Here is a 25,832-nt window from a genome sequence, read left to right as displayed (position 1 = left end):
TATATTTCAGAAATACAAAGTGTTATGTCCAGTCAGAGTCCATCACTATAAACTCCATCGCACCTCAAAATAACAATGTGTTTTACAAGTGTACAATAATGAGAAAAATTCTTCAGAAAGCTGGATGAGAACTTTAAGAGATTATGAAGTGCCTGACGACTGCTCTTGGCATATGATAAGAAACTAAAGTGTTCAGTACGCTTCAATACAAGTCTACACATACTAGTTATTGAGTGGAATTACATTTCAGGTAAAAAAAAAAAAAAGACAATAGAAATCTGAAACACAATGGTTTCCAGTTGTATTCTCAATGCCATCTTGTTTATTAAACTGCACACCTGTAGAAACTATATAGTTACTGTACTGTATGTTATATAGCATCATCTGTGATCGAGTGAACAGCAGAGATGATCGAGCAGTTCTCTGCTCTCACAGTAGCAGAGTAATTGAAAAAGCAGTCTATAATTTTATGACGCAGCTGAAACCACATGAACGTGCTGAGGTTGTGTTGTGAAGTAGGTTTAGGACGGGTACGATCCGCTGGCTTCACCTCGGGCCCGAGGTGGTGGGATTTAATGAAGCATGTCTCCTCTCTGCTCTCTAATGACCGTTAATTAAGACCACTATAATCCAGCTCAGTTAAACCACCTCAGCCAAGATACTAAGTGAGAAACCAGTGTCTCAAAACATTAGACCCGAGCCAGGTTACAAATGCTTTTTTTATCTTATAAATACAGACTTTTGACCTGTGACCAAAAACTGCGCACCTAGATAGAAAGAGGTCGTCTGACTACCATGTAAATCGACCAACCACAGTCTTCTAAGTGTCATTTATTTACATGCAATAGCTGATACCACAATAAAAAACCGCCATGGAAAAATGTATTTCGTGACAGTGCTTAGTTCAGGGCAAGAGCCAACTAATATGATGAAAAATAAAGTGAATAATATTATTAATTTAAAAAATTGTTAAAAAAAATATTCCTTTGAAAATTTACATTTGTACTAAAAACTACAAATTATTAAAAAAAATTCTGGTACAATGTCAAGACAAATTTAACTAATTATTAATATTATTTTAATTTCTATATATGCAGATTTTAATTTTTTTATTATTATATATTTTTTTTTGTAGTAGTAGTAGTAATGTGTTACCATATTTAACATTTTCAATGACAAGCACCCAAAATATTATGAAACATAATGTGGAAAAATAGTAAGTATGATATTATAAAGAAAATGTTTCAGAAAACAAAATAACTGGCTCTTATTCGACACTTAAAGGAGTAGTTCACTTCCAGAACAAAAATGTACAGATAATGTACTCACCCCCTTGTCATCCAAGATGTTCATGTCTTTCTTTCTTCAGTCGTAAAGAAATTATGTTTTTTGAGCAAAACATTTCAGGATTTCTCTCCATATAAAGGACTTCTATGGTGCCACCGAGTTTGAACTTCCAAAATGCAGTTTAAATGCAGCTTCAAAGGGCTCTAACCGATCCCAGCCGAGGAAGAAGGGTCTTATCTAGCGAAACGATCGGTTATTTAAAAAAAAATAAAATTACAATTTATATACTTTTTAACCTCAAATGCTCGTCTTGTCTAGCTCTGCAATGCGCATGTGTACTCTGTTCAAGACAGTTAGGGTATGTCAAAAAACTACCATCTCATTTTCTCCTCCAACTTCAAAATCGTCCTAAATCGTCCTACACCGCTGTTTTACCATTTTTTGTAAAGGGCATTTGATCTTCTTTGCATGTTCACTGTGTAAACACTGGGTCGGTACTTCTGCAGCGATGTAGGACGATTTTGAAGTTGGAAGAGAAAATGAGATGGTAGTTTTTAGACCTACCCTAACTGTCTTGAACAGGAAAACACAGAGTTCACGCAGAGCTAGACAAGACGAGCGTTTGAGGTTAAAAAGTATATAAATTGTAATTTTTTAAAATAAAATAACCGATCGTTTTGCTAGATAAGACCCTTCTTCCTCGGCTGGGATCGTTTAGAGCCCTTTGAAGCTTCATTTAAATTGCATTTTGGAAGTTCAAACTCAGGGTTCTCACCATAGAAGTCCATTATATGGAGAGAAATCCTGAAATGTTTTCCTCAAAAAACATAATTTCTTTACGACTGAAGAAAGAAAGACATGAACACCTTGGATGACAAGGGGGTGAGTACATTATCTGTAAATTTTAGTTCTAGAAGTGAACTACTCCTTTAAATATGTATGCGTAAAGATTATTAAATTGACTACAAATAATAATTTAACTATCACAACAGACATTATCTGGTCAGTAGAAAGGAAAATATAACACTATTTTTTTTAATACAATGACTTAAAGATGTACTTAAAGATTATTAGATTTACAACAAATTATCATTTAATTATTACAACATTATCTGGACAGTAGAAAGGAAAATATTATACTGTTTTAATCAAATAAACATGTACTTAAAAGATTATTAAAATGACTACAAATAATAATTTAATTATCACAACAGACATTATCTGGTCAGTAGAACGAAAAATATAACATTATTTTTTAATACAATGACTTAAATATCTACTTAAAGATTATTAAAATTACTACAAATTATAATTTTAATTATTACAACAGATTTTATCTGGAAAGTAGAAAGGAAAATAACACTATTTTTTAAATAAAATGATACATGCAGATTTTTTACTGAAATGTATTATTATTATTATTATTCTGCATTGTGTTACCATATTAATTTCCATTCCGAACACAAAAACATGCTGGAATGACACCCTGATCCATGTAAATACCAGCGCTATAAATCATTGTACCATGGTACAGTCATAGTACTTTTTGTACGGTCAAATTTGTGATGCTGTCTAATAAATGAAAGGGTGTGTGTATGCAATAAGCACTTTTACTTCACAGCACTTATCAGATCAGACTAGTCAAATACTTGCAAGCAGTGGTCATGGACGTAAATGAATCCCATCTTAAAAGTGTCTACCACGGATTGCTTGCGTCAATCCTATTTCATTGTTTTGGAGGAAAAAGCGTTTCTACTTCTGCATGTTTCTCCAAATCAGCAGTTCATGCATCCAAGGGCACTGATGAGTCTGTGGTCAAGCAGTCCGGTTATAGCCAGAGACAGAGTTTTGGACAAGAACATGGAAAAAGGCAGAACGTTACTCCACCCATCCTCTGGAAGATACAAACGAACAGAGTTACAGACAGTCTAGACTAGATCAACTTCAAAACTGTACTGAAATCTATATTCTGGCATCTACATCACAAGCAATCACAGTTTCATCGCGACAGCTACGCATGTAGTACGTGTTTAGTAAATCAGCACATCTGATTGTTTTACATGTGAAATAAATGCTGGATTTAGGAGGATGTCATGCTTGAAACATTTCTGACATTGCTGAAATGTGTGTTAAATCAGGAAGGGCAGTAAATGTCTCAGTCTGTGGGATTTACGCACGATGAGGACGCAGCAAACACGCTGTAGGCCGACCACAAGCGTTCATGAACTGAAGCGCTGGAGATATAGTGTCACCGGTTCACGTTCAGCCATCTTGTTCATATTAAACGGCAAAAATGTTTTGCTGTTTGTGATGATTGATGGATGGCACCCAAAAATCATCATTTATTCACTCTCATGTCCAAAAACATGTATGGCTTCTTTCTTCTGTGGAACTTGATATTTTGAAGATTGTTTTAACTGTTTTTGTCCATATAATGAGAGTCAATTGGGTCCAAAACAAAATTGTATCCCACTGGCTGTCATTGTATTTTTATTTATTTGTTTCTTATTTATTTATTTTTATTTATTTGTGTGTGTGTGTGTGTGTGCAATCTTGAGATTTAAACTCATAATTCTGAGAAATCGAGTCAGAATTGCAAGATATCAACTCGCAATTGTAATAAAATGTTATTTTCCCCTCAGAATTGGACTTTATAAAGTTTATATATAGTTTGTATCAGGCAGTTCTGAGAAGAAATGTCAAAATTGCAAGTTTCAAACATGTATGGCTTCTTTCTTCTGTGGAACTTGATATTTTGAAGATTGTTTTAACTGTTTTTGTCCATATAATGAGAGTCAATTGGGTCCAAAACAAAATTGTATCCCACTGGCTGTCATTGTATTTTTATTTATTTGTTTCTTATTTATTTATTTTTATTTATTTGTGTGTGTGTGTGTGTGTGTGTGTGTGTGTGTGTGTTCCAATACAGATTTGTATGGAGGCCCATTTCTGCCACTGAATTAAAAAAAAAAAATGATATAAACTCACAATTGTGAGTTATAAATCAGAAATGCAAGATGCAATCTTGAGATTTAAACTCATAATTCTGAGAAATCGAGTCAGAATTGCAAGATATAAACTCGCAATTGTAATAAAATTGTATTTTTCCCTCAGAATTGGACTTTATAAAGTTTATATATGGTTTGTATCAGGCCATTCTGAGAAAAAATGTCAAAATTGCAAGTTTATATCTCACACTTCTGACTTCTTTTCTCACAACTGCAAGTTTATATCACACAATTCTGAGAAAAAAAAAGTCTTGCAAAAAACTGAAAGAAAGAAAAGTCGTAATTACCATTTTTAGTTTTTATTCAGTGGCAGAAACAGGCTTCCTTAAATTTGAAACAACATTAGGGTGAGTAAATAATGATAGCATTTTCTTTTTAAATGGAACATTGGATCAATATTTTCCAAACCCACACTATTCTGCCAGCCTATTCCATATATATATATACATACATCAAATTGAATGCAATTCCTTACCATGCATCATTATAGTTAAGGTTCTCAGAAAATGCAACTGGACCCAAATAAACTAATATATAAGTCTCGTAACAAGATCTACTGGGAATATGAACTGTGCAAAAATAAAAGACATTTGGAAAATGAACCCACAGAACAATAGCAATTCTTGGAATAATGGGCTATTACAGACTATTAATGAGCAGAAGTTGCGTTTACTGGACGAAGAGCCAAGCCAAGAGCATTTACAGCATCAAATGAGGTGTGAAGAGTCGAGAAAAAGACAAGGAGGTTGAAGGAGTCACATCTTTAGCTGAAAAAAATCAGCTTTATGAGAGTGAACAGTAGTACGCTTGTTACTTTTACAAACAGACGCATTTATCCATGACAGAAACCAGGTGAGAACACTTCATGAAGAGAATGAGCGTTCGCGACACTGGAACAAGTCACCATTACGACACTACCACAGCAAGACGAGCATATATTAACTCAATCTTCAATTCATCAGGTTTTGTGAGCTAAAAAAACCTAACGAGGCCCAAAGGGCCAGTGTGGCCGCACTGGACCATAAACATCTGAGATTTAATCATCTGAAATCTACAGCGGTTTTTGTGCTCTGGAGCACAGGCCAGCTCTCCCTGAGACTCAGCAGGGCTTCAATGCAGATGCCAAGCATTAGAGAACAACAACAGCATTCATAAAGGTGCAAGATTTAGAGCGTTTCAAATATAAACCCCATTCCACTTCACCTGAGGTTTGGAGGACAGTGAAAGAAAACATTTATTTTCCAAAATTCTGTTCCAAAACCTAGCGAGCTGCCTACCCAGACATCATAGACACACTCCTGACAACATTTATAAGGGTACGTTTATATGACTTTTTTCGGTTTCGTGCACAGGTCACAATGATCTCAAAACGATCCCCGTTCACACAGATACACAAAAACAATGAAAAACTGTATGATGTGAGGCCTGTAGTTGGCCATGTCACTTTGTAGTGAAACATTATGCGTATGCACACATATGCATACTTATAGACTGAACACGTAATATGCATGCACATGAAATCACTGTTTTCACAAATTCAGGTTTTCATAGTTTCACAGATAATGGTATTGTTTTCAAAAAAAATTTGCACTTTGAAACCAGTTTTCAAAAGTTCGCTTTTTCAAGTGCCCAAAAAACATTTTGTTGTGTAAATGAACGGCCAAAAAGCATAAAAAGTTTTCCGGTTTTCCGGTAGTGTAAACGCCCCCTTAAGACAGCAACAAATGGATCCTTAATGCAATTCCAAAATGCACTGTGACAAGCTCTGACAGAGTTGAGAGAAATTCTGATTTAAATCATATTTTATAAAAAAAAATAAAAAAAAACGGCAATAAATGTCGATTTTAAGTTGACCTTAAAGGGACAGTTTATCTAAAACTAAAGACTGTTACCATTCGCTCCTCTTCACGTTGTTCCAAACCTGCATTATTGTGTTTTGTGGAACACAAAATAACGTATTTTGAAGAATGTATGGACAAAAATATCTTCTTTCAGTTCCACAGAAGGTCATACAGGTTTGGACCAACATGAGGGTGAGTAAATGTTAACAGAATTTTCATCTCTTTAACCCTCATATATTATGCTCTGGTCATTTTGACTTGGAGAGGATTTTCTTTTTTTAGTTTGATTAAAACTAACTTACTTTCAAATAAATGGACAATGTTTGTAGTTTATATATATATATATATATAGGGTTTTTTCCCCACCTTGTTACACTTGTGGCGTTCCTGGTCAAAAGGGACCAGCCTACAAAATATGCTAGTAAATCTCTCATGCTATATAGTTACCAGTTATTGGATTCAATCTTTTTAAAAAGTAGTTTTCTTTCAGGAAATTATTGATTGTAGGCCTCATTGATCTGAGCTTATGCACCTAGCTTTTGAGTGAACATTGCCTAAATTATCCATAAATAATGCTTTTTTTCCTCTCAAAAACTGAGGTGCAGAAGCTCAGATCATGTGAGAAAAATATGTTTTTGAACTTTAAATCATGAAAAATAATTCTCGCAGACTCCCAAAATAAACCAATGAACTTGTAAATGAGCATAATATGGGCACTTTAATGCTTTGAGGAGATTGTGAGGTGTCCCGTACCCCAGCGGACTCACACAAGCATCACGGTTCAAAGCAATTTTATTGACAGAGCCAAAGGGAAGGTGGGGGGGTCCCACAAACCCCAGGCCTAATCCCTCAGAGAAAAGCCCCACATTTAGGCCCTAGTACACTTAATCCAGGGCCTCTGTTCACAATACACTTCAGATCTTCTTCTGGCCGCTGCGCTTCCGCTTGGGGCCCATCCGGTGCCATGAAAAACACAAAGAGAGAGAGAGAGAGGTTAGGAAACTACAACACATGGATGGTTTCAACAAATAAAACTTGAGCGGTGATTTACGTAAAGCTTCCACACGATCATCACCGTGATGACTGAGTGATATAAACATCCAGTGTGTACAATATCTGATAGCGCTACGCAGCTCGCCCGGCTGCCAAACCAAACACCATGCATCCAAAAGAACATGTGTTTTATTTACAAGTCAAAGGCACAAAATACAACAGAGACAATAATAAAACCACTAAATTAGAACGCTAACCCCTCATGAAGAAACACTCACCCTCCTTCTGTCTTCATCCTTCTTGTGTCCGTGCCAGCACAAACATGGATAAAGCGCACGTACGTATCACAAACACACACTAGTGGGCATTGTGAGTGTTTAGACGGAGCCCCCGTGTCGAGATGGAAAAACAAACTTCTCTGAATGGACAGATAAAGGAGGCCAGAGGAGAGATCATGTTTACAGGAGACGTGTCTGTTTGCCACATGTTTATTCTGATGCAGCAACAGCTGAAATATTTCAAATCCACGATTCAACACACAAGTCCAGATCTGAGATTTGATTAGATTTGACCTGAACAAAAATATACTGTGGTGGTACCATACTGACAGATGGTGCTTTCAAATTTACACTACTCTTCAAAGATTTTTAAAATGTTTTTGTAGGAAGTTTCTTATGCTTACCAAAGCTGCATTTATTTGGTCAAAAATACAGTAAAAACAGTAATATTGTGAAATATTATAACAATTAAAAACCACTGTTTCCTATTTGAAATATAATTTATTCTTGTGATGCAAAGCTGAATTTTCAGCATCATTACTCCAGTCTTCAGTGTCACATGATCCTTCAGAAATCATTCTGATTTTTTTTCTGCCGATTTGATCCTAACGAAGCATTTCTTGTCAGTGTTGAAAACAGTTGTGCTGCTTAATATTTTTGTGCAAATGGTGATAAATTTGTTTTGTCTCAGAAAGTTCAAAAGAACAGCATTTATCTGAAACAGAAATCTTTTGCAACATTCTAAAAGTATTTACTGTAATTTTTAATTGATTTAATGCATCCTTCCTGAATAAAAGTATAAATTTCTTTAAAAAAAAAAAAAAAACTAAAATATTTTAAACAGCAGTATATAGTATTGTTTAAGTGTCACACACATATTTTCATAAAAATGCAAAGAATATCATGGTATTAGCATCATAGTAGAGTCCATAAAACTATGAAATCACCAGTACATTCCTAAAGAGTTCTGTTCAAATTTCTGTTCAAGTACAAAACATACAATGCTGCTTAATAAAAAAAAAAAAAAAAAAAAAAAGGTCTTCTGTTCAATAACAGAAAGCTAACCTCACCACATTCAAGTCCTCTAAATAATCTGATTCATTGTACTCAACGCCAGTATTCGAGTGGGATGACGGCAGAATCATTACCAGAGGTTACGTTTCATCCTCACATCTCATTCCATGTTTACCGTTTTCCTTTTCCTCGCTTCCCATCGGTTCATGTGGCCTATCCATACAGAAACCCAGCGGTTAATTTCACGAAACATGAAGAGAGTCTCAGAGCAGAGAAAAATCTTCACCAGCGCCACAAAGCAACCAGTGTTTCTGTCCTGCGGTCGCCACTCGATGATGCTAAATCCAAGTACATGTCTTCAAATCAAACTGCACGCTATGAGGGCAATAGAGGGGATTTACCAACACTGTGTGTGTTTCAACAGGCTTTGAACAATATCAGAGCGTTTACCTCTACTGGAATAGGATGGTAAAACGGATTGTGCAGAATGCAGCCTCAGCGTGGGTCACAGTGTTTGGAGATGATCTTGGATGTGCTCCGAAACCTGAAAAATGATACCTTTGTGAGCAGTATACAGAGGAATGACTCCAACTGCATGAGATCCTTTTTACTCGTATGACTTTATGTGGTTTTTGATAGCATTGTAGATGTATCCTTCACTGTCTACAGTATTCCACAATCCTAAGGAAAAAATGGCATCTAAAGGAGCAAATGAATTAAGTGCATTTAAACTGTTAAAAAGAATCTTAAAGGAATAGTTCAACCAAAATTTAAAATGAGGCCATCCAAGATGTAGAGGAGTTTGTTTCATCGGAACAAATTTGGTGAAATGTAGCATTACATTACTTGCTCACCAATGGATCCTCTGCAGTGAATGGGTGCCATCAGAATGAGAGTCCAAACAGCTGATAAAAACATCACAATAATCCACAAGTAATCCACACCCCTCCAATCCATCAGTTAATGTCTTGTGTAAAGTCAAAAGCTGTGTTTGTAGGAAACAAATCCATCAAGCCATTTTAACTTGAGTCTATAATCCATAATAAAGCTTCCTCCAGTGAAAAAGTCCATCATCTGTTGTCGTCTCATATCAAAATATTATAATCAGCATATCTGTTTAGAACCGTTTTTGCTTGTAAACAGTACTTGATCTGTGCAGATTTCTTTCCTGATTCAGACAAGATGACTTTTTCACTGGATAAAGCAATATGGATAGAGGACTTGTGTTTTAGCCAGAAGCAACACTTTAAAGATAAAAGCGTCTATTACATGGCTTTATTTCAAACAAGCATACAGCTTTTTCCTTCACAAGACATTAACTGATGGACTGAAGTGGATTACTTGTGGATTATTGTGATGTTTGTATCAGCTGTTAGGACTCTCATTCTGACGGCACCCATTCACTGCAGAGGATCCGCTGGTGAGCAAGTGATGGAATGCTACATTTCTCCAATTCTCTTTGCATGAAGAAAAAAAAAAAAGATCTACATCTTGGATGGTCTGAGAATGAGCAAATTGTCAGCAAATTTTCATTTTTGGGTGAACTATTCCTTTAAGCATTTTAAGATATAAACATAAAAACTGCACACTTCAGCTACATTTATGAATTGAAAACCATTAAATCAATTAAGGAGATGATAACGCTAATGTGACTATGAAGAGCATATCACTGTGCTGATGGGGACAATAAATAAGGACTAAATGATTTAGGACAAACTAAATAATTTGGTCTGTCAACACAAATAGCTTGTGGCTCGCAGCCCTCTTAAAACACACCATGGCCAAATTTTCTAAAATGGTAAAGTGATGCCTGGTGTTTTTACAGTCCTGGCTCCAGAGCTCCGCTGGCACAGTTCAGCAAACACAGCGCAGAGATGCTAACACAGTGTGGCAGTGCCAACAGAGGCCTGAGAGAGAGACTAAAAGAGAAAGATAAAACAGTTACAAAGGAGGATGCAGTCTCAGAAGAAACACCCACAGACAGCACGATCCCAAAACATCCACTCGCATACTGCACAGAAATGGCACTTGATTCCTCTGACAAGCTTTAATGCGATTTTTCGACTTTTGTGACTTATGTGACCAGTTAACCTGGAAATAAAGTCATGGTTAGACAAACACATCCGAAGAACTAATCACTAGTTTCACCAAAGTTCACCAGGTTAATGGCATCAAATCTCTGAAAGACACTTTTCACATTTTCAGACACAATAGAAAATTAACAAAAACATTGACCTGTAGAACTATACTGCCTGCTTTTATTCAGTAAGGATGCATGAAATCGATCATAAGAGATAGTAAAGACATTTATAATGTTACAAAATATTTCTGTTTCAAATAAATGCTGCTGTTTCTGTTGGTCAAAAAATATATCACAGTTTCCACAAAATGTATTACCACATTGATAATAAATGTTTCTTGAGCAGCAAATCAGCATTAGAATGGTTTCTGAATGGTCATGTGACACTGAAGACTGGCGTAATGGTGCTGAAAATTCAGCTTTGATCACAGAAATAAATTACATTTTTCAATATACATTATATATAATTTAATTATTTTAAATTGCAAAAATATTTCACATTATTACTGTTCTTACTGTATTTATGATCAAATAAATGCAGCCTTGGTGAGCACAAAAGGCGTCTTTCAAAAATTCTGAAATTTTCAACACTTTTGCATTGACGTCAACTGATTCAACCCACCTTTAAAAACAAAAAAAACTGGTCGCTTTAAATGTCATGCAAACAATCTATTCCTGTTTAAGTGGGCTGTTCTCAGGCAGAAAAATCTGAGACAGTCTCAACTAAGCATTATTCATGTGGCCATCCACAGACATAATGAACTGCATCAGATGTCAGGTGACTCCTGCCGAGGTCTCACTGTTCATTTCGCACGTTCTCTGGATCTACAGCTGGCTCTCGCTCTTGGTTCAACACCAAGGCCACCCACCCCTTCTCACCAGAGCCAGTTCTTCTGACAAAACACACCGTCCCCGGCCAGAACTGAGTGAGTCAGCTGTCTGCATCAGCATTCACACGTTACTCTGTAGATCTGACCGAAGCGCAGGAACGAGAACTGGAGTTCGGCCCAGAGAATCTCACCTACATCTGGACAAGAGGAGATGCTTTAGTGCTAGAAAACACAAAAAACCTGCTGCTCCCACAAACAGCAACAAATTGAGACCACACCAGCAGATTATATACTTTTTTTTTAATTTAGTTTGAAACAAAACAATAATATCAAAATAAAAGCACTCGAGCTATTACTTCAACCGAAAGACAAAGCGAGAAAAGAAAAATCTGTTCCACTGGAAAATGCATTGATTCAACCCTCCAGCAAAGCCAGTAACTAGTCTTTCATCGTATGACGTACAATGTGTCATAGCACCTGGTTTGGATAGTATTAGCCACTTTAGAAGAACAGAAATATCAGGACTTTGGGAAAGCAGTGATCTATGTCACCAAAGGCCAAGCGGTTTAGGGTCACGACGGTCTAGAAATACCCAGCCAAACTGATTCAGAATAGGGGTTTGCCCTATCGCACATCATTTCTTGTTATACGGTTAGTTAAAATGTGATTGGTGAGTTGTAAATGGGTAATATCTTGGGATACACTATGAGATAACACATGCGTGGCTGCGTGTTGCATGTGTGCGAGCGTGATTATTACAAAGCGCTGCTTGCCAGAAAATATAAAAGTAGAGTTCAAAGAGATTACGAAAGACTGGGTGAGTGAAGCAATGCACAGCAGTACAAAAAAAGAACAAAACTGTACACACAGATGGGGAAAAGACTTCTGGCAGACAAATAAACAATCAGGAAGACAATAAACAGACAAGTGTACAAGAGGACAAACTCTTACATGTTTTGAAAGACAAACAGGGGGAAAGAGAGACAGACAGATGGTTGTAAGGTATGAAGGGGCTCTAGGCTCTGTAGAGCAGGATTCTCTCTGCACACGTCTGGCCCACCAGACTAGCGTACTGCTCCACTTCCTTCTCGTCGTTCGAACCCTTCCGCTTACGGGCGTAGGCCGCATAGGGCATCACTGTCCTCCTGTGGAGCACTAACACCCTGCCCAGTTCCTTCAGTGCGCGAGCATCACCTACAGAAGTACACAGAGAGAGGAGAAAAGCTAAAACTAAAAATTCTGAATTTTGAAATTCAAAACAATGTGTATAACAGTTATTTTCAACTGGAAAAGCACATTTTTGAATGTTGCAAATATTAGAAGTCTACTTTCTTAGAATCAAATTCAAATTGTAAGTCTGCATCTTGTTTGCCACCTCAATTCAAATTCAAATCCAGTGCTGAAAAACTAAAGCGCAGCAGGATCATGGAAATTAAAGACCATTTTGATCCCCATGAAGTCACCACTTAACTACAGACTAAGCCTAAGGTTTTGTTCTGAACTTCCTAGCGAGCTGCCTTGCTGTGTACTAGCTGCTGTATATATGCAGCTACCTTCTAAGTTAGTTACCTAAAATGCTTAACATAGGCTTTCTTTGACTTGCTAATTTTGTGTTCCCTTTTATTGTGCAGTAGTTGTGCTGTTTTAAAATGTTTTATAAATAGATTTGAAATAGTTCAAATAGGTGTTTTTTTTCTTTCTTTTTTTCAGTCTCTTATGCTTACCAAGCTTGAATTTATTTGAAAAATACATAATTTTTCAATTTATTGCTGATGCAAAGCTGAATTTTCAGCAGCCGTTAGTCTTTAGTGTCACATGATCCTTCAGACATCATTCTAATATGCTGAGTTCAAGACACATTCTTTATTATCAATATTGAAAACAGTTTTGCTGTTTTTGGTGAAAGCTGTGATACTTTTTTCAGGACACTTTGATGAATGGAAAGTTGAAAAGAACAGCATTTATTTGAAATAGAAATCTTTTGTGGCATTCTAAATGTCTTTACTGTGAATTTTGCTCAATTTAATGCATGCTTGCGGACAAAAAAAAAAAAACATTTCAACAAACAAACAAAAAAACTCAAACTGTTGAACTGCAGTGTACATGAAATGCACTTTAGAGTCTAGCCAAATAAAAACCTTACAAGGTCCGAATAAACTCCCAGGTAAGCAACTACAACTGTGCTTTGACATTTGCACAGGGAAGCACAAAGCACATTTTCAATTTTGCCTAAAATTAAAGCCAAGGAAGGCAGCCCTCCAACTAACAACGCTACCTTAATTTGACATCCTTCACTGACACAACATGAAGTCACTGGGTGGAGGGATAAACGTCAGTGCATGTGGTCTGAACTCAAAGGTTCAAATGAGGGTCAGGTGTAGATTCTAACTCACAATTAGCCAGGTATGATGAAAAAGGATCTCTCCACCCTTAGGCAAAGACACCGGGTCAGTCAGGGTTACTACAGCTTGACCTCAATCGTCAAAAAAAAAATAGAAGCAGAACCGTTCCAAAACCAGCGTCTCAGAGCAGAACAGCCAGAGACGTGTAACAATGACTCCTTCAGTGAAGGAACAGCTTGGTTGGTTCCCATTTGTTTATAGGACTTCACTCCAGCAAGCCAAAATTCAGGCACACATTGCGTATTCAGTCAAGAAGCCAACACCTTCCCCCATGACTATTAAAACAGGAATTGCTGAAGAAGAAGAAGAAAAAAAAGAAGCAGTCATTTGTGGAAGCCTGAAAATGGCCCTCCAAGACAGCAGGAGGTTAAAATAGAGGAGAAAAAACCACTAGGTCTGGCTGACTAACCTAAATGAAGAATTACAACGTCAACTCAAATAAACTCACATAGTAGTACTGAGCAACGGCACTATGAAACAAGGCTTTGTCACGTTACCATTAAAAATTCTGAATGTTTTTGACATTAAAATAAATTTATTTGGATTTGCAATTTAAGGAAGTACCTTATAGCATTCGAAATTTAGCTTTTTCATTTAAAGTTAAAAGAAAGGACCATTTAGAATGTTGCAATTAATTGGAATTCTGTTTCCTTAAATTCAAATTCAAATTGCAATTCTGCACCTTGTTTGCCACCTCAATTCAAATTCAGAAACTGAATTTAAAAGTCATTACCAATTCAGTCCTCAGTGGTGAGGAAACACTGTTAATAAAGCTAAAGAACATACTAAAATACTTTGCTATACAACATACTCATATACTAAAAACAGAGTAGACAAAAAGTGGCGCTAGAGTAGACAAAAGGTGGCGCTAAATTAAATTTTGGCATAAAGTACTGGGAAAATACCGGAAAATAAAAAATAATAATATTGCACAAACTGACAGAAATACACAAACTATAGGCCACCAGCCTTAAAGGGATAGTTCACCCAAAAATGAAAATTAGCCGATTATTTACTCACCCTCAAGCCATCCTAGGCATATATGACTTTCTTCTTTCAGACGAATCCAGTCGGAGTTATATTAAAAATGGACTTTGATCTTCCAAGCTGTTTAATGTCAGTCAGTGGGTGTTGCAGTTCATCAGTCCAAAAGAAGTGAAATTAAGCGCATACATCCATAATAAAAAGTGCCTCACACGGCTCCGGGGGGTGAACAAAGGACTCCTGTAGTGAATCGATGCGTTTTTGTAAGAAAAATATCCATATTCAAAACGTAATAATCCCTTTAATGTATCTTGCGCCAACAGTTGTACTAATCCCTTTAATATATCTTGCGCCAACAGTTGTACACGGAAGCAGCTCCGGGAGGATGATGTAAGATGTCGGCGTTGTGCATGCGCCCGTGAGTCTCATGAAAACCAAGGTTTGTTTACAGGAGCAAAGGAAGCAAGGTTTCCTTACTTTAGCAAAGGAAAACCAGTCTCCTCTTGGCTTATATCAAAATCGATTTGTACTTCTAATTCATGACCGTTGTTTTGTTTTGATCTCTCCCCTGCGCTTCCGCGTTCGTCACTAATCACGCAACGCCGACGTCATACGTCATCCGCCCAGAGCTGCTTCCGTGTACAACTGTTGGCACAAGCTAGATTAAATTGATTATTACGTTTTAAATATGGTTATTTTTCTTACAAAAACGCATCGATTCGCTACAGGAGGCCTTTGTTCACTCCCCGTAGCGGTGTGAGGCACTTTTTATTATGGATGTATGCGCTTAATTTCACTTCTTTTGGACTGATGAACTGCAACACCTGCTGACTGACATTAAACAGCTTGAAAGATCAAAGTCAATTTTTAATACAACTCCGACTGGATTCGTCTGAAAGAAGAAAGTCATATGCACCTAGGATGCCTTGAGGGTGAGTAATTCATGGGCTAATTTTCATTTTTGGGTGAACTAACCCTTTAAATACAGCTGGAGGAACATGCGGGAAAATAAACACCGGGATATGCAAAACTCCAGGCCAAGAGGGACAGATGAGAAACAATATATTGCTAAGGAATTTTTTTTTTTTTGTGAAAGTTATGATTGTTATTAACAGATCTGACACTAGCTCAGGGCTCTGACTCTGCGAAGTGCCTCATCTGGAAGCCAGCTGACAGAGATTTAATGGGGATGCTGGGTAATGTAAATTAGCCCTCATCATTTCACACACATAGGGGGTAGGGTTTAATTTTCACTGTTTCCCTGTAATATAACCAGTAAAACTCATCCGCCACACAGACACTGTTCAAACTTGGCTTCGGGTTTTGTGGGAGATTGAGGGAATGAGAAAAGGTGAGACTGGAGGGGGTGGAAAAGAGAAATGAAATATAAAACTGGAGCAAAACTACAGTACCGACACTGTTCTTTCATTGTAATACAAAAATAAAAGAGCAAACACTGATGAGAAGAAAAGCATATGTTGTGTTTTTAAAGTTCTTCCAGATCACGCCATTTGACCAGAACCACAGTATTAAACCAGCATAAACCAGCCTGAACTAGTAGGGAAATCCACCCTGATCTTTTAAGGAGAAGTTGGGGGGGAAATAAAATAAAAAGGAAACAAGATGGATTAGGTGCACTCTGTACTTTTGGCACACTGTGGTCACAGAAAGTATTTGAACAAGTATTTGAACACTTATGCAACGCTAAAAAGTGTCTGAATTTCATCACATATGCAGTATATAAAATCAAATGACACCTGCAAACAAAAGACAACAACCACTACAATGAGTCACAATATTTTGTCTTCATTTTGAACAGTACATCTATTGTTTGATTTCCAACTTTACAATCTGTGAAACATTTGTATTGAAAAGTGTATTTTGTTGTCTGATGCAGAAGAGGTCTTATAAATGTACAAATCTGTATGTTCTGCATCTGATTTGACCTGATCCTGGTCTGTAATGGAGAAAGATGCTAGCCACTCCAGACTGTAATATGATAGCAGCATGCAGACAGATAAAGCAGGATAAATAGAGTGTGAGGAAGACAGACAGCAAAAGAGTGAGCGAGAGAGAAAAAAATGGAGAGAGGAAAAAGAGAGGTAGCTGGCAGTCCATCACACTACATTAAATAAATTATGATAAATGAAGAGCAGACGAGACCCATGAACAGCAAGTTCTGGACGTTCTCTCATAACCGTATAAAGCCCCTGCCTACACCCCCAAACCAAACACTGAGCTTTATTATTTCCACTCAAAAAGAAGAAAAAACATTCCCTGGAAAACCCCTTTAGGCGCTCAATGCTCTGTTTCTGTCCCAGTAAGGTACTGCACTTACCCCGTTAGAGAAAAACAAAAGCTTACTTTATACTTTTATACAGCACATCTTCATTTATTCATCCATTGGCACTTTTTTTGCTTGCAAACAGTAGTTCCTGGAATTAAATAAGATTTGAGTTTAAAATTCAAGTCAATCCAAAATTCTAAATCAGCACAAATTTGATACCGTGAATACAGAACTGAGTGAGGACCGTGGTCCTCTGGGGTAAACAGGTTGCGTAATACATTAGCATTTTAAAGAGACAACCCAAGCGAATGCATCTAAAATGCAGGAGAATATGTGCTTAGCATGGTATTATGCAACTCAAGTGGGCATATTTTAAGAAGGAAAAAGTTCAGAGGTAGCCTATAGGATTGCCCTTAGGGCAAGTTATTTATTTTTCATTGGCTCAAGTTAAAAAAATATAGATGTGAATAATTTCCCTAAATTTTTTTAATTGGATGAATGAAACATTTTTTTCAGTGTGAGATCATTTACCCTTAAATGGGACTACAGCAAAAGAAACTGTATTTTACACACATTATGAATTTTTGGTCTGAATTAAATGTCAGGTATTGCAAAACAATACAGAGACAATAAACAGCAAATTCTTATATTGTTTTCTTCACAGGCTGCATGCAAAAATAAACAGCACGATATGAGTAGTCTGATTTGTGAATGAATGACTTTTATAAGCGATTCTTTTAATGAATCACAAATCTGAATGAATATATTATATAGCCAACAGATTCAAATTTTGATGTCATGACATCATGTATATCATATTCAGCAAATACAAAAGACCTTGACTCATTTAAGGAGAGAGTAAAAGAAAATGAAAACGGGGTTGAGATATCAAACAGCAATAAACAATTCAGAATAAAAGCTTTTATCTGCTCAATTAAGCACGACAATAACACTGTACAGAGCCGTCATGACAGTTGGGCTCTTTTCATTCAGTCAATCCAAACATCCGCTCCGTATATAAACACACTCCTTCCCCCGACCCATTCATCCATCCTCTAACTCGATTAACACTCCCGTCAAGCGGCATCAGGCTTTCTCAATCAGCCGCGCTGGAGGTTCACCGACACTCTGCTTCAGGGACTGATCTGTCCTGGGGTCAAAGGTCAAAGGTGATAAATCGAACTTTCTCTGGAATGAGAGAGATGGCTGACCAAAGAGGTTTCTGACACCCCGGCACGCTCCTCAAAGAGGCGGAGGAGGAGGTCTGGAGCAACTACAGAAGCTTCCTACAGAAACACATGTTTGCGACATACTAAAACTATTTATTAGAACTTTTCTGTGCATGTGTTCACCAACGGTCAAAAGTTTGGAATAGTTAAGATTAAATGTTCAATTTTTTTTTATAACGTTTTTTTAATAATAAAAAAAACAATAGTCATGTGAAATGTTTTGCAATTTAATATAACTGTTTCCTGTTCAAATATATTTTAAAATGTTATTCCTGTGACGCAAAGCTGAATTTTCAGCATCATTACTCCAGTCTTCAGTGTCACATGATCCTTCAGAAATCATTCTAATATGCTAAATTTGCTGCTCAAGAAACATTTCTTATAATATCAATGTTGATAACAGCTGTGATCAAATAAATGCAGCCATGGTGAGCAAGAGACTTCTTTCAAATATCCAATTTATTAAAAACTTTTGGCCAGGAATGTACAGTAACTCTACCTACACATTATGATATAAATATCCATTCATCCAGCAACCGCTTGCTGACAGATTCAGCCAGTAATTTGTTAGACTGATTCAAACTGATAACTTTGTGTGTTGGCAGCAAATACAACACAATAAATTGTGTTTATTTTTATCATCACATTTAATTCAAACTCCAAACCCACAAATCAGATGAATTATAGTTTATTTTGCCATGGCGCTGTAGATTCAGCCCAGACTGTCAGTCCTAAAGATTAAATTTGAAAAACAAATCAGAGCAGCGTAAACATAGCCAAATAAAATCAAGAGTTTCACAACAATTTTGTGGCGTTCATGTGCACTCATCACATAAATACAATTATTCTGACATGACCTGAATCCTGTCGGTCACCAGCTCAGAAGGTCAGTATGATACTCTGTCACTGGCCTGGTCCATGCCACATAAGCTCTTGATAAACAGATACAGCCAGATTTACCTTATCAGGCAGTAACCCCACGATTGAAGAGTTCAAGCAGTATGGGAGTAAACATACTCCACAGACACTTCATTAAAGTGAGCTTCATCTTCTGGACTGATCATTCGCTGCCCTGACTCAGTACTGTTTTCTCCAATCACAGAGGCCCCTGACAGAATGTTTTTGTTTCAACTCTGAACTCACACAAAATTCAATCAATCATGTGTCGGTTGAGGACTGCAGAGGATGAAAGATTTGTTAGATCAGGACAAATACATTATGTCAGATAGACCACCAGTACTATATCACATATCACAGCTAGAACAAGAACTAGTCTGAACCACAAACAAACTGTGTGTTTTTGGGATAGATTCACACTGCTCTGTGTAGATGATAATGAAAAAATAAAGTAACAGTTGACAGAAATGCAAATTCATTTAAAGTCATTAAAAAATAATGAAAAAAAAAAAAGAGTAAAACAGAAATCAAGCTTTAAAGACTTTTAAAATTAAAACGTTGTTTAAAATCATTTAAAGTGTTATGATACATATGAGAACCAATGTGTGGTGCCAATGTCATCAAACCTGGCGTGTCACAATGCACATGCATAAATGAGATTGTAAGAGATACTCCACCCAAAAATGAAAATTCTGTCATTATTTAATTACTCTCATGTCGTTCCAAACTTTTTTCCAGAAAGGAAAGTAAATATGACTTGACTGTATGACTTTCTTTGCAGAACATAAAAATGTATTTTGAAAAACGCTAGAAACCGTATTCTTAAAATTTATTCTTTTATGTTCAACTGAAGAAATAAAGTGACACGTTTGGAAAAATAAACAATTTTTATTTTGGGGTGAATCATCACTTTAAGAGCTATGAGCGGTATTAACCTTAGAACAATTTCATAGTTCAAAATGACTTTAGTGATTAATAAAAAAGTATCATGTTCTTAGTTTTTGAAAGAGGGCACAGAGTTTATAAATGGCATTTCTACATTCGGTTCCTGATGCAGCTCCGATGTGGCTTCCACAGAATCCAAACATCGACCTTGTAACCAACCGTCAGACCACTGGCCTTGAGCTCTGCTGAGAAACAGGCCTGAAATAGTTGGTCTGTCTGGCCAAGAATAACAGGTCATGTAGGACTGGAGGCACCACAAGAACGATTTAAAAACACTGGGGGAAACGAAGGCCCGCGTCTGGTTGCCAGTCAGCGCAGAGGTAGGTCAAACAAGACCAAGGGCCTCCCAAGATCTGCAATCCAAACCAGTACGAAACGTGTGGGAAGCCATGAGGATTACGATGAGGTCATTCTTATTGGCATCATTCTCAAAAAACAAACAAAAAAAAAATCATTTATAGACTTGAGAATATTTCCTATCCGTACCCTTCGCGGTTTTGACTTCGAAAAAAGAGAGGCCGTAACACGTGTCCTAACCAGGCACGATGTGATAAATTCTCTCTCGTCTTACGTTTATCTTCGTTTTGTCCTAACCAGCCACACTACGACAAGCAACACAATATTTCATTGGTTGCTCGATTCTGGAGCCCCGCCCACAGTGAATCTGATTGGTCCAAAATCCTGCTTCAAATAACTTAGTCATGTCAGACGCCATAATTAAATTGACACAAATGTTGTGTTGTAAAATCAGATTATACTTAGGCCCTGAAGACAGTACAACCTAATGGATAGAGAGTCGGACTTGTAACCCGAAGGTCGTGGGTTCGAGTCTCAGGTCCGGCAGGGATTGTAGGTGGGGGGAGTGAATATCCAGTGCTCTCACCACCCTCAATACCACGACTGAGGTGAGAACCTTGAGCAAGGCACCGAACACTAAACTGCTCCGGGTGTGTGTGTGTGCGTGTTTGTTCGCTACTCACTGCTGTGTGTATGCACTTGGATGGGTTAAATACAGAGCACAAATTCCAAGTATGGGACACCATACTTGACCACACGTCACGTCCTTTCCTTTCCTTTTAAGACCTGACTGGCTGCAATTTTAATGCTTCACACAACATTTCATTTTCAATAAGGACATATTACTTGACTTTGGACACTTTGCATCGTGTCTGGTTAGGAAACTGTGTAATGCCATATTCAGCTGACACGCTACTCCAAATGGAAACAGTATCAGTCACTTACATGACACTTCCATGAGGATCATCGAGTTTTGGCACCCTCTTCATCAACGGCTTCAGAGACGAGTTCAAACGGCTGACCGTGAGCGTAATCTCTCCTTGACCCTTACCTCAACCCTGCTCCCCGAACGCTCTATTTAACATCCAAACGCTCAGCTATGACTTAAATATTTACACACAAGAGAAGTACAGGCACACTTACATTTGCCCCAGTGTGTTTACAGGGCTGACAGGGTCAAATGTGAAGACAGATGAACCCGATGAAAAGGAAAGTGTGCTAAATGCCATGATAAAATGGGTGAGATTAAAATGCTATCGTTTCTTATAGAAAAAGGTTCACCTAGAAATGTAAGTGTCATTATTTATATTACTAATGTTTGTTAAAACCCATATATTTTTTCCTTTAAAAAGAAAACAAAACATTTGCCAAAAAAAAAACAAAAACACACACACTTTACATTTTACATACAGTACATAGTGATCAGGGGTTGCAGAGCTCCAAAATGTACGAAAAATAAAATCAGTGAAAAATTGGTTCAGGTATAAAATCAATAAAAAAGGGGAAAAAATCAGTTTCTTTGCACAAAGCTATCAGATGACTGATTCCCTCAACCCCCACCATTTTTGGAGCTTTTAGTTGTATGGAAAATATATATTACTGTTCAAAAGTTTGCAGTCAGTATGTTTTTTTGTTTGTTTTTTGTTTTTTTTTAACAAGTTAATAGTTTTATTCAGCAAGTTGATCAAACGTGATCATAAAGATGTTTACATTTTTAATAAATATTTCTATTTCAAATAAATGCTGTTCTTTTAACTTTCTATTTCGAATCCTGAAAAAATGTATCACCATTTCAACAAAAATTAATCAGTACAAATGTTTTCAACACTGATGACAGAGAGAAATGTTTCTTGAGCAGCAAATCAGCATATTAAAATTGTTTCTGAAGGATCATGTGACACTGAAGACTGGAGTGATGATGCTGAAAATTCAGCTTTGCATCACAGAAATAAATTAAATTTTAACATATATTCCAGTTGAGACCAGTTATATAAAATTGTAACAATATTTCACAATATTTTATAGTTTTTCTATATTTTTGATCAAATAAATGCAGCCTCGGTGAGCATAAGGAGGTGTATTTCAAAAACATTTACCACAAAAAAAATGTGTGTGTATGAGCTCAATGGGAGAAATAACAGCATACAAGTTTGGAGCAACATGAGGGTGAGTAAATAATGACAGATTGTTCATTTTTGGGTCAACTACTCCTTTAACATTATGTTCAGAGGGGACGTCTGACATAAAACAGACATGAGGGTATGGATGGATAAAGATCACAATGAGAAGGAAAAATAAATGCATTGTGGTCTGCCCAGAGTGGACGTGCCAATGCTCCCTTCATCCTCTGCCTACATCCCCCAGCACCAAATATGAATTCACAATGTTGACAGAATAACAGAAATGCCTCTATAAACCAGTGAAAAACAGATCTTTGTGCAGAGACAACATCTAAAGTCAGGACATCAGAAACACCTCCGCTGTGGGCTGGAGTGGCACATCCTGATTTAGCAGCGACTCCATCAGCCTCTCAGATTACATCAGCACTGCACCTCTGCAGCGATTCCTGTGCTACAATTTAAATTTAATAACACTGTCTGTCATAAGCAGACCCATGGTATTTTTACACAAATTTTATTTGGGGAAAATCTGAGGAATTTTGTGTAACTGATTTAAACATTAAAATGAGTTGTTCCTGCAAGAACCACACTTTTATTGATAGCTGAATAATCAAGTTAGGCAAAATATTTCACAAACAAACATCTTATGTGTGAACACAGGTGGGGAATGTGTAGAGCTTTGAGAAAATATTTTTATAGGCTCTATCATGAGGCACTAAACATACTATATCAGTTCTTACTTGTACTATTCAAGTAAAAAATACCTTTATAATCTTTGGTGAAAATGTTTTAAGATGCTCTGCCTCTGCACCGGCATTGCTTTTCAGTCTCTCTGACTCTACTCTGGTATGTAATGCCCTCTTTTCATGATCAAAACATTTTGATTAAACACTATAAACAGTAAAAACTACACAGACATCTAGACATATCAAAAGTTTGGACACACTAAACTGAATTTGCTTCTTTTAGATCAGGTCCTATCTTTACATTTTTGCATAAAACTATATTTCAAATCGATGTTGGAGGAAATGGAATAATATAAGGGAAGAACAGCAAATGTCTGAGTATTTATAGTGTGAATTTAATATATATATATATATATGTATGTATATGTGTATGTGTATGTGTATGTGTGTGTGTATGTGTACATGTACATGTGTATGTGTATATGTGTAAATATATATATATATATATATATACACATATACACACACACACACACATATATATATATATATATATATATACACGTATACACACATAATACATATCGGTATTTGTTGGCCTGTATGCTGTCTTTAAAAAAATTAACGTAATTCAATGATGTTAAAACAAATGATAGTTTTATCACCTTTGATAGTTTACAAATCAGTCTTTATGCACAAATTTCCATATAAATTTATAATTTTAAATGGATGTTGGAGCAGATAATGAAAGAAACACCATTAACAAATGTCCAGCATACATGGATGCATTTTCATGAAGTTGGCTGATGAAATGCCTATGTGTAGTTCAAATATGAAGTATTATTTTGGTCTCTACATAATCTCATACTTCCAGTTGTGTTATTTCATAGTTTCCATGACTTTACTATTATTCTAAAATGTGAAAAACAGCAATAATAAACACTGTGAAGGCGTGTCCAAACTTTTAGAGTACTAAAATGAAAAATCAGAGAAAAAGAAGAAGAGCATAAGCACTCTTTTATTCATCAGTGCCTCTCCCTCCCTCTTTGGTCCAGGCATGGCGTCTGCTTGTCGGTACTGATATTATTACTATTATTATTATCATGGTCATCAAGCCCACAGTTCTGGGACGTGACCACAGCACTGACCCCGCTTGACTGCCGCTGCAGAATCCTGGACGCTCTCCATGCCTGGATCCAGTCCTGTTATTTCAACACACGTTTCACAGGACCAACGCACCCCTCCTTTTGTTCACAGAACTGAGATCTATAAACACAGTTGATGGTTTACAAATTGAGCTCCAACGAAATGGCATCCAAGGAGCAAGTTTGCCGAATGGCTACCATTATTAAGCTGACACAAATGACGTATATTGCATAATTACAGTCATGGGAAATGCTGTTACATATTGATTTTACAGTTGGCCCCTACCGACTCCACCGACGTGTCAAACTGATTAGTAAGTGTGATAGTAAAGTGTCATGACGTGGTCAAATGGAGTGGTTCCCGAAACCCACTTGTGGTGATGGATCTCCATTAGATTTCACTCATTCTGACCCGGAGTCCAATAACCTGCTGCAATTTTGACACTAAACAGACTGCATTTGATAAGCCCAGTCAGCTGTGTTAGGGGAAGGTTGGCTGAACCTACAACTTTGTCGGGAGGTCCTGTCAGATTGGCTCTGGAAAAGGGAAGAGCTGCCAATGTCTTTGAGTATTTACAGGTTCAACTACAGGATCTTTTTGAACGTGCAATAGAAAAGGTGACGTAGTGGATGAATCTCACAATGTTTAAAAAACTGATCAGGGTGAAATTTTATCCCCGAAAAAAAAGAATTATATGTTGCTTATAGAAAATGAAGCCTAAATAGCTTAAAATTTATAGATGAAAAAATTTTAAAATATTATAACATATTATTAAAATGTTTTCATTTAATTAGTAATATGTACTAAAAAAAATTGTTTCATTATTAAAAATATTTCGGTTTTGTTTGTATTATTATTATTATTATTATTATTATTATATAAATGTTACAACTTATCAGGGTGACATTTTATTCAAAATAATCAAGGAAAAAACCCAAGAAATTATATATTGCTTATAAAAAATAAAGCCTATTTTAGACTTAAAATAGGATATAAAACGATTAAATTATATATTAACAAAATTATAAAAAATATTGTTATAATAATAATAATAAAATAATAATAATATTAAAATTATATTTTTAAACAATTAAAACTTAGTCTTAAGTCTTATAATTATATATATACATAATTATTAGTATTAAATTATTATCATTACATTATTAATATTAATAATTTAATACTAATAATACATTTGACAATTTATTATTAAAAATCTCATTATCGTATTAAAAATATAAATATTGAGCTATTAATATTGAACAGTATGTGTTGGTATTTATTGGATTGCCTGTTGGATTGCAGTTTTGAATAAAATCACTCTAAATCGATGTTAAATGAGTAAAGAGAAAGTAAAGCAACGAATGAGTCACAGTAATTACAATTAGCTGAGAAAATGTGCTTAACTGTCATTAAAAGGGTAAAAACAGCAAATATAAATAAAGAAATGAACAAAATAAATAAACTTTTTTCTTTAATTTTTTTTAATATTGACAAAAAAATAAAAA

The 25,832-nt window shown here is 36.2% G+C and overlaps 1 protein-coding gene across 7 annotated transcripts in view; it reads right to left on the bottom strand.

The window, feature by feature from the left end:
* Positions 1-8,464: 8,464 nt before the first annotated feature.
* Positions 8,465-25,832, bottom strand: part of LOC107679187 (arginyl-tRNA--protein transferase 1-like) — a 98,951-nt gene continuing 81,583 nt past the window's right edge. For 4 of the 7 annotated variants that reach the window (XM_016474697.1, XM_016474695.1, XM_016474696.1 and 1 more), the window contains one exon: positions 12,165-12,525. In XM_016474697.1, coding sequence (XP_016330183.1) covers positions 12,347-12,525 — 179 coding nt within the window. In that variant the 3' untranslated portion in view covers positions 12,165-12,346. Of the gene's footprint in view, positions 8,797-8,858; positions 8,966-12,164; positions 12,526-24,226; positions 24,445-25,832 lie in introns of those variants that run through there. The other 3 variants (XM_016474700.1, XM_016474699.1, XM_016474702.1) reach the window with 3 other exon arrangements.

This window comes from Sinocyclocheilus anshuiensis, unplaced genomic scaffold (genome assembly GCF_001515605.1).
Source record: "Sinocyclocheilus anshuiensis isolate Anshui unplaced genomic scaffold, SAMN03320099.WGS_v1.1 scaffold300, whole genome shotgun sequence".
NCBI classification, from domain to species: Eukaryota; Metazoa; Chordata; class Actinopteri; order Cypriniformes; family Cyprinidae; genus Sinocyclocheilus; species Sinocyclocheilus anshuiensis.
The sequence above is the reverse complement of the archived record's forward strand: the minus strand, read 5'-3'. Positions and strand labels throughout refer to the sequence as shown.